The sequence below is a fragment of the Mesitornis unicolor genome, unplaced genomic scaffold (genome assembly GCF_000695765.1).
Source record: "Mesitornis unicolor isolate BGI_N332 unplaced genomic scaffold, ASM69576v1 scaffold180, whole genome shotgun sequence".
Classification (NCBI taxonomy): Eukaryota; Metazoa; Chordata; class Aves; order Mesitornithiformes; family Mesitornithidae; genus Mesitornis; species Mesitornis unicolor.
Window position 1 is genome coordinate 146,405 of NW_010158833.1, and position 10,879 is coordinate 157,283.

The 10,879-nt window shown below is 39.3% G+C and overlaps 1 protein-coding gene across 1 annotated transcript in view; it reads right to left on the reverse strand.

Moving 5' to 3' along the window:
• LYPD1 (LY6/PLAUR domain containing 1) overlaps window positions 1-10,398 on the reverse strand; it is a 15,956-nt gene extending 5,558 nt beyond the window's left edge. Inside the window, exon 1 of the mRNA XM_010184670.1 lies at window positions 10,236-10,398. Coding sequence (XP_010182972.1) covers window positions 10,236-10,398 — 163 coding nt within the window. The remainder of the gene's footprint in view (window positions 1-10,235) is intronic.
• Window positions 10,399-10,879: the final 481 nt, after the last annotated feature.

The window sequence follows — 10,879 nt, forward strand, 5'->3', positions numbered from 1 at the left end:
GCTCTCTGCTTCACCCCAGATCAGTCTATGGCCTCATGGCCACACAACTCTTAGCTGTAAGTCTGACTCCCATCAAGCAGACGATGTTGCTTCACCCAACAGTAGCTTTTCCATGCCAAATGCTCTGTCTCATGGGCTATAACTGTCACTCCTAATTTTTAAGAAAGCTTTTGATACGGTGCTTTGTACATAGCCAGTTTCACAGGCACACATAAACTCAGATTTGGCTTCTGCAACTCATTCCACAAATACAGCTTTAGCAAAATCTTCTGCACATACTCTGCGTGTGCCTGCTGCATCAAGTATTTCAGAGCATTAAAAAAGTTTATTCCCAACTAGGGTCCAGGAATGGCATCCTTGAGCAGTCACAAAACTGTCTTTTCAAGATTGGACCCAGAGTTGGGGGCATACACAGAGCCACACCTTCAGGCACATAGAGAAGTTTTATATTAGGCTAAGCAACTGAAAGTTAGCAAGCAGATCAAGACACATTTTGAAGCACGCTGTTATGACTTTGGTGGAATTTCTCCACTCAGATTTGGTGCTTAATCTTGCCCATCTCCTCCAAGAAAAGGTAGAAAACTGGCCAACAGTGGACAATCCATATAGCGGCACACACGACCCATGTGAAGCCCCCAGCAGCTGTCTCAGCTGTAGCGTTAGCATGCTTTCGTGATATGTATGTGATTTATTTTAGGTATTCTCTTGATGATGTTGTTCTTAAAGACAAGCATGAGAACCCATCATTTTGGTAACCCAAATGGTTATATTATTTCACTGAAACTTTCTGTTTTCTGGTCTTGGTGAATCTTGAAGTTTTACTTCTTGATGTTGTGTCTGTCTATCCACGTTTGCTTTGTGATTTTTATTATAGATCTCATCCTTTATTTTTTAGTCATAAACTATCACTTGCTTACCCTCCACCTGAGTGACATTCAGCACCCAGCAGGAGTTATAAAAGATCTTTTTGTGATGTCTGCTGAAATATAAAAAGAGAATTTATACCAACAAAAACAACACAAACATTTACTATCCCTTTCTGAGATACATAAAATATTTCTGGATTTTACTGTATCAGTAATGTTCAAAATTGGGTTCAGACTATGCACAAATAGGTTTCTAAATTCTGGTTTATAGGTTTTGTATTAGGTTTTATGTCCAACTTTTTATGCCTTCAGTGGTTTGCTATGATAATTGTCTATTTCTTAGCCAGTACCTGTTCACATACATCATACAGTAACGGACTGCAAAAGGTCCTATTGTGATTTGCTGTTTCCTAGAGAAAGTTATTATAAATATTCTATTGAATAAGGTTCAAAATGTGTTAGAAGGTGACTGAATGTTGAAAAGTAATCCTTATTCTGACATTGCGCTTCCCCAAACAGTCGTCCTTTTAGTCAGATCATGTTTTTACTGGTTTAAAGTATAAATTAAGCTTCCCCAATACAAATATTTTCATCTATGACTGTAAATGCACTGATAAAAAACAATTTAAGCCAGTGTGAAGTACAACCATATCCAACCATGTCCTCTGTGTTTCATTTTACACCAACTCTTCCTGTACTCAGCTGCTCAACTTTCTCTCTGGAGCTCAAGTGGTTTAAATAATTTGCACCTTGCCAGAAATTTTATAATGAGGTTTACTAATTGCCTTATTAACAGTTAATTAAATACTATAAGCAACCATGTTTGCTGTTTTCCAGCCGAAAAAAATGGAGGCATTGAAATTAAGTGACTTGAAATCTACTGCAAAACTACGTCACACACTTCCTGATTTTTAATCCTGTGTTTTAGGACTGCAGTTATTCCATCCTTATCCCCTGCCTGTGACACATTCAGTAGACAGGCTAAAGAAAATAAAACAAAACCAAAATAAAATAAAACCAAAATAAAACACACACTCCCAAACCCACCTGGTTGAATTAGCATATTTTCATCACCATTTTCTAAGAAAACTTACTCAATACCATCACAACTCCTTCATACATTTGGCAATTTTTAGAAGTTGCACATTTTTGCAGAAACTAGTAGGATGCTTTTCACAATGAAATATTAGCCTCCTAATTCTCCTTCTGACCCTAAACGACCTGACATCTTGCAGAAATTAAATAACCTCAGAAGAAAACTGGGTGATTGTTGACCAACAGAGGACAAGGATTTGGATTACCATGATATCACTTCTAAGTGATATCTTCTATCCCTTCTAAGTCTGGTACTGGAAATATGACTCAAAACTGCATTGTTAATAATGTAAGTAATGGCACAAAGTAGTCTCTGTCACTGCTTGCAGCATCACAAAGCTGAACTAATGCATTAAACTGCTTAAAAATGCATAGGCTGAGAAAGTTAAGTACAGATGCTAATGGTGGTATTATCAAATATTTTTTTAAAAAAAGCCACAGGAGGTTACAAACCAGAAGTCAGTGTTCAGCCTTCACCTGCACATCTGATGTCCAAATAACAGGGTTAAGAGTTACAAAGATTCCAAATTGAGCAAGTATGTAGGCTTGTAATGACCCTGGTTGGGTCTGGAATAAAGACAGCACAGCTGTAAATTTCTGCTTTGTTGTTTTCTACTTTGCTTAGAACTATGTGCACAATTATGAAGTAAAGTCAAGAAAAGAGAATATCCTATAGTAACCTTCAGTAATTATGATACTGAAATACACATGTGAATAATAAGCATGCGAATTAGGGGACCTCCCCACATGTTCTAGGCATGAGGTAAAACCCGTATGTATGATGAGGGTGGGTAAGAGGTGGAGAGGGAAGCTTGAGAACACCCCTCAGCTGTACTTTGTCACTGTGAAAAGGGACACTTGATGTACTCAGGTGTGCTGGATGGTCTTAGATGCTCAGCATGCTCCTCTGCAGACCAGAAAAAAGAAATATCTCAGCTCAAGGTGTTGATTGGCTCTTTGCACACCAGGTGAAGAACCTAGGTTTGGGACAACACATTATTTTGTTTTCTGCTGTCCTTATTAATTTCTCTGCTCACCAGCGTAGACTTACAGTCAAGCACTAAAACATACAATCTTTCAAACAAAGCTGGCTCACAGCCTCCAAACACTTGTGTTTTCCCAATATAAAGGTACCAAGATCTAAATGGCCTTAGATATCAAGATCTAAATATACTTATCTTCTAGCAAGAGAGGTGAACTTATTTTTCAGAATCCTGTATGAGCATTTTTCTTGACCATCCTTATCTGCTGAAGTGATCTGGGAAGCCACAGTCCTTATGCCTTTACAAATGTTACAAAGATACAGCATTTTAACAAGTCCCATGAATAATTTTACAGGTGAATTGTCTTGTGGCATCCTACTAATTAATGTCCTTACCAATTTCAGTGGAATGGCTCACATGTTTACACTCATATGCCAGTACTTCTGAAATTCATTCAGATTTTATATCTTTAGCTATTTTCATGCTTGCAGTTTTACAGCCTGTTCAACTTCAGAGTAGGGTTTCCCTGGTTTTCAATATTACTTTTCCCCCTCATTCAGAGACTCATTGGTAATTTTGGAAAATAGGCTGTATCAACTTTAAAAAAAATATCCAGACTACAAAGGAAAAATGGAAATGCAAACAGTCTGGATTAATTAAAACACGCTTGCTGATGTTTTGATGAGGTCACTAAGAGCTAAGACAAGTGACAGGGTCAGTCCACGAGAAGTTTTTGAAAGCACAGACTCATTTGTGTGTGAAATGCATCAGGAAACCCCTACGGTAGGTTTAAGAGACACCAAGCTGTGGGCACTGTATCCTCACAAAATTCGTTTGTATACCTTTTAAACAAGTCTGAGAAATAAAATAACATAAAAAGTTATTGTCCATGGTCTGCGAAAAATGACATTTGCTGGACCAGATACCACAACTTCCTTGAATTACACAGCCCTTCATCACTTCTGCACTTGGATCTTTGTCATGACTTTCAAGTCATAAACTGCTTGAACTCTCAACTCCACTGTTGCTTTCCTACATTTAAAGGCAGTCAGGACAGCAATCTACAACACACTGTCCCTAATTTCTCCTTAGCTGATGCACTTAGTTCAGTTCATCCCATGTGTGGCTGAAGTTTTCTGAGCAACCCAAGGACTGGAAGGAACTGATTATTAAGAAAACAGCTTTGGCATCTGAAAAAGTGTTTCCGAATGGTAAGTCTTTTATTCAGCATCAAAAATGAACATGTTTCCACTACTGGTTACTATGTCTTCGTTTCATTGGGTACCTGGTAGCACAAGATAGAATGTTATAGGTAATGACTGTTACATGCCAAGTTTTTTCCTTTTTTTTTTAAATTAAATTGTCAGTAACAATTTATTATATTATAAGTTACTTTGATTTAAAGAAGTCCTTTTGTGTTATGTTAATATGCTTTGACCAAAAAAGAGCGTAGAAGGATGTTGAGATTCTGGAGCGTGTTCAGAGAAGAGCCACAAGGATGGTGAGGGGTCTGGAGAACAAGGCTTATGAGGAGCGGCTGAGGGAACTCGGGTTGTTTAGCCTGGAGAAGAGAAGGCTGAGGGGAGACCTCATCACCACCTACAACTACCTCAAGGGAGGTTGTAGAGAGGTGGGTGCTGGTCTCTTCTCCCAGGTGATGGGGGATAGAACAAGGGGAAACGGCACCAAGCTGTGCCAAGGGAGGTTCAGGTTAGAGATAAGGAGGAAGTTTTCTACTGAGAGGGTCGTCAGAGGCTGGAACAGGCTGCCCAGGGAGGTGGTGGAGTCACCATCCCTGGATGTATTTAAAGAGCGGGTAGACGAGGTACTTAAGGATATGGTTTAGTGGGTAGACAGGAACGGTTGGATGTGATGATCTCAGAGGTCTTTTCCAACCGAGCCATTCTGTGATTCTGAAAAATTAAAAAAAACAAACACTGCCAGCTCAGTGGACGTTTCCTGTTCTTTCTAAATGGATACTGTGAGTGCAGCTATTACCTATAAAACTTTAATGCCTACAATAATTCTGAAGACATTAAACTTTGTTCGCTGTTTTAATAATTTTGTCAATAAATGTACAACATAGTATAATTTTGCCTTGATAGAAGTATGCAATTAGTATTAGCATTAATGGATGCTATACATGAAAACAGAAAAAGCACGTGCTTCTGTAATCCTTAACAGCCACACATGAAGCAACATGATCATGTCAGCAGCACACTAATACTACGAAAAATAATAATCACGGGTAAAGAATTTACTGTAGGCCAACCCATCACACAACTTAGACATTGCTTTTCTCTGCCTGATAAAACAAATGACTGGGAAACCAAAACTGAGAAGAGTTAAATATATAAACAAAATTACAGTTCAACATCGAGATGATGATCTTATTCATGATGTTCCCATGCACTACTTTTAAGCACACAATTACAGCAATTGCTTTAATTACACTGCAGGATTATATACTATGTAAATACATTAAAAGAACCATTGTAAACCAAACAAATAAGTTAAGTTTCTTATTGCAGATTAACAAAAATAGCAAAGTCGTTTCCCAATTCACTTGCAAAGGAAAATACATAAAACCAAGATCGTTTACGAAGACAGAAACTTTAAAGCATCAGTCTTGCTACTTTATTCCTTGCAAAAGTAGAAGTTTGTAAAAAGTACGTTCACAACTACCTTAGAGCATAAGATACATTGTTCAAAACATACACATGGGCAGGTTTACTTCCAGTCAGTTCTGATAAACTCTGACTGGCTGCCTTTCTGGACTGACTGTCTCATCCTTTGTGCTTTGTTCTGATCTATTCACGTTGCAAGTTTCATTTTACCTTAAGTAGGTTTTAGATCAGCCTTGACATTCAGATAGCTCGTGCCTTCAGTAAAAGGTAAACTTGAGTATCAGTATGTTTACTATATGCATAAAACCATATCTACATTGCATACTCATCTATGTATCATCACAATGTTTCATCTGATCCCAATATATTGTGGGATTTCTTTGTTCCTACAAACTCTAAAAACAAAGCAGCACCGACATTTCTAAGTTAAAAGTTCATAGACAGGAAGAAGAGGGGCAAGTGGGAGAGGGGAGTCCGCCACAGGTATTTCCACAAAGTATCTGCAAGTGGAATTATTATAAGCAAGAACTTTGATCCTTTGTCAAACATCTCACTTAGACAGTTTTGAAACACCTCATTATCCAGTTGAAGAATGCACTAGAAATGTAGCCTTTATATTAATTTCTGTGGGACAAAAATTACTTGTTGTAGTCTCCAGTGGCACTGCCCATTCTCACCATTCTTCCCTCTACAGGGAGAAAGCAGATTTTTCTTTTTCTTTTTCTTTTAAAGATTAACTTAATGAATCAGCTTGTAACATTTTGCATTGCAGGCAAAATACTGTCCTGTCCTTCTGTATCTCCCGCTGGAACAGAATGTTAGCATAATGCATAAAACAACTTCTAGCAACATTTTTAAGTATGACTCTGCTTAAAGTGAGAAAAATATTTTGTCATTTACTTGACAAAGTCTCCAGTTCTTTGCACTGACAGATCCCCAAAGTGCAACTGCAATATAAAATGCCATAGCCAAGTGCACATTTGCAGGGGAGGCAGAACTAGATGAGTTCACATAATCACTTAATCAGATACTTGCTTACCTACTGCTCAGTTCTCAATTCATTTTATGTTGTGCAAAGGAGCAAATTTCTACCCGATACTACAAACAGCTGGGAGAACTGTACAACTGTACAACACCTGCCCAATTAATTCAAAGTATTAGTGACCAATACCCGCATTCTTAGCCGCTCACATCAGAGGCTGTCACAGCAACAGCCACTTTTTAAGCTCTGGGTTAGGAACATGCCTATGCTGCTGTTATTTCTCACCTAAGCTGAAAAGTACTTCCAAAGATTGGTTCTCCAGAAACTGAGATAACGCTCTGAGTGCACAGCGACATCTGAAGCACTAACCCTAACTTGATAGCAACTGAAGAGGAGTGGTTTGTTTAACTATGATCAGGCATAAGGAGCTATTTACATCATAAATGAAAACAAAACTGCACAGATTTGTAGTTCTCCACTGCATTTATAGAAAGTTTAACACAGAAATGAAGCAGAACCGGAGGCGTCACTGCAGAGTTCAATGAACACTAACAAATATGTAAGAAAAAAGTCACTGGCTACAAGCTGGGGACTGCATGGTAGGCACAGCACAGAACCTAAGTCAGCAACCCCCTTGATAGCAAGACACACACAGAGATTAATGCATCCTGCAAAGGAAGGATGACTACATCAAAAAGTTACTGATTCAGACCATGAACTTTATCTCAAAATTTTGCATTTAACTTTTAAATAAGGTTTAGGAGAACTTGTAACATTTTGCTCACTGACACAGCTATATTTTATTAAGGACAAAAATGGGTTAGTCTATAAAAATTAAATTATACTCCTCTGACTATATTTAGTCAAGAGGAAAAACTGTAATTATGGGATTGTGCTGTCAAATAAATGCAAATTCACATCTTTCACATTCTGGGTTAAAAATTCAAACTCAAGTCTATTATAAATTAAAATCAATATTTGAAACATTGCAGCTTTCAGTGATAAGCAACAACCAAAAGAATCAAGTTATGAAATACACTAGTAGAAGTAGAATGAATTATTAAATAAAACTTGGGAGAATAAGGCATTTGTATTACACATTTAAATACCAATAAGGAAAAAAAAAAAAAAAGGATGATGAACTGAATCACCTCTGTTTTACAACCAATCCTCTCTAGAATTGACTGAGGATAACAGAGAAACTAAGCTTGCATAGTAAATTTCACTCAAATTGAAATAGTTAAGTTAAAAATTTAAATTTATTCACTAGCTGAAATTTATGATCTCTAAGCTTAAAATGATTAAGAACTGCATTTATGGAAGTAAATGAAATAAAACAGAACAGTGCTACCTGCTATGCACAGCAGGCTAGTTACCTCCTAAAAGGAAAATCCAAGGATCTGCTCAGAGACAATATAAAAATCACACAGGAAAAAAAAAAACCCACCCAGAGGTTTCTTTTAAGAGCTCCTTATTTATTATATTGCAAACCAATTTATTCATAGGAGTAAGGACAAGTTATGCACCAAGGTATGCCTAAAAGCTGTTCAAACAGCTACAATTTGCATTGTCTATGTGCCAGCCTGCAGTCCTGCCTGGGAAGAGCTGCACGACCGAGCACCCATCCGCATACGCAGCACACGAGGGGCTGTCCCTTACCACAGGGGAGTGTGTGAGTGTGTGTGTGTGTGCGCGCGCGCGCGCACACCCACTGAGCCAGAAGGGCTGCACTTCAGTCTGTGAGGGTTTACCTGGCTGAAACCAGTTTCCCAACACACACCTGAAGGGAAGATGACAGATATGTTTCTTGAAGGCTGATATAGCCTGAGGTTGCATTGAAATGAAAACAGGAAGGAACCAGGAAAGATATTTTAAAAACCCTCAAACAAGAAGCAAGCAGCACCAAACAATTGTTAAGTATTAAATGAGAACTGTCTATGTCTATATGCCATGTTGATAGCCCTTGAAATCACCACAGCATCCATTCAAACCCATTAGAAGTACTGTAGAAGCTGTGGTGTGCAGATAGCAAAGCCTTCAAATACCCATTTAGAAATACTTGGACTTTTAAGAGTACCTTCCAAGCTGTAACTTTCTCCCATCTTCACCACCCTTTCCAAGTAAACTTGAAATTAAATATTGCAGTAATATACAGCCTGAAGGAGACTAATCTTCCTTTAAACATACAGCTTTTTTCTACACTGGAGCTAAATATTTTACAGAAACACAGTCACTGTGGATGGTGTCACCCAGGATGAAATAGAAGTGCCAGCAGTTCAGCTGCTGTTGATAGGTAACAACAATTCTTATTATTTTTCTATGATTCCTTATGTAGTGATCTGAAAGTACCAGCACAAGCAGAACTGGCTGACTGAGAAGCACTTTGAAAATACCAGTGAATGGTTTCCTAATGAACAGAACCAACGCTACTGTCCGGACCGATGGCTACACACATTGGCTAGGTAGAGAGGGATTCTGCTGTTACTGAAGGACTCACAGAACAAGGACAGACTGCAGCTTGATTTATATTTACAGCATCACAGTCTTTTACATCCGTGAACTCCACGCTCTAAAGTGCTGCCCTCAGCTGCAAGATGCGCAGTTCCAGAGAGTGGCTTCCTCCTAAATCAGGGTTCTGACATCCCGCCTTGCCCTCTGCTCCTTACGCCTTCCGCTCGGTACAGAGGTCACGCCAGGGAGCTACTGCCTGCTTGCCCTTCATAACGCCCAGAAGCAAGCAACACCAAACAACTGTCAAGTATTAAATGAGAACTGACTTTCTGTCCATGTCGGCTGTTTGCAGGAAGGGCAGGATGCTGCATGACCCCCACCTCCCACCATCTCGCTTCCCTGCCACCCCACCCAGCCCTGCCGCTCCTAACGAAGCTGTGGCCTCCTACTCACGTTGATGGCTACAGAGCAATGTGGTGGTCTAAAAACCAAGAGAGCTCTCGCTAAATCTCAAATGCCTTCCATGATGCTGAATTTAAAAAAGCAATTTATAGCACAGCTCAAGACAACAGAGACACGGAATCACAGCTAGTTTAGTTTCCTCTTGAACACATTTCTCTCCAAATAAGCTAAGTTTAATATTAATTACAATATGGGAAAAGTCCCCTTAGACTTGGAAAATAAGTATGGCAACTGCATCCATTTGTGCTCGGCTCTCCCCCCAAACTCCCCAAAATATTCTTTTTATCCTTGTCTCACTTTTGCTTGATGTTTTCTTTTATGGATGAAAGCAAAGATGACTACACTTTCCTTCCCTTAAGATGAACCTTCAGAGTATATGAATTGCTAGAGTAAATAAAAGAAAGGAGGGAATTACTAATTTAATGCTCTTCCATCTCTTGGGGGAAAAGCCCATGTAATTAACTGTAATGAGATTAAACTAACTTGTTGTTATTAATTTCCCAGTGCAGGGAAATCAAATCTGAGACCAGTAAGACTGTGTATTAACAGCTTTATCAACATTTGGCTTGCATCCTTCAGTTTTTACACCAGTTTTAAAGGAAAATGATTGACTTTATTGAGTTGCAAAGTCACTCAGAAGTGTAAGAAATTGAATCTGGTCCCTTTAGGTAGGAATGACAGATTAATCTGCAGTTGAAGATTGTGAATGGGTGGAGCCAAAAGCCACAAATGCTACCAACACACATAAACATAATTATTAAACTCTTACCAAAACTTTTTTCCATTACTTCTTTCTGACACATATCTTGAACATTCACTGTACAATTCACGATGAACTCTGGAGCAGAGCAGTCATTATTTAGCTGGAACTCCTCACACTGGTAGCACTGTATTTGCAAACCCAAACCTGGAACACACAGAATTTTGCTCATAATATTTTTAAAACCCCACCACAATCAACACGTGCCATAAATCTTTCTTATCTTTCCTTCTTCACATGTTGCTGTTTCGAACTCAACAGCTGAGCAGAAGTACGACTTCAACAAAAATAACGTAAAATAAACGCTTCGAGGCGATGCCTTACACGCTGAGCACCCGGTGAAGCAGCGGGCTCCTTCCCGCGGGGACCCCGGGACGCACCGGCGGCTGTACCGTCGCTCCGCCCTGCCTCCGCGCCGCGGCCAGCAGGCGGCGGGACACAGACGCGGACACCAGCACCGCGGCCGCCTAACCCCGGGGCTAAAAACTATACATGCGCCGGAAAGAGCAACCTGCTTACGCTTCGGCTCTTATCTGTGCCGACGGGTTTACTTAGCTACTAATTAATTACAAATGATTTAATTACTATTTTGCTATGCACAATTACAGCTGCGGAGCATTCTTCACCTCCCTCCTTTATCATGCAAACGAGGT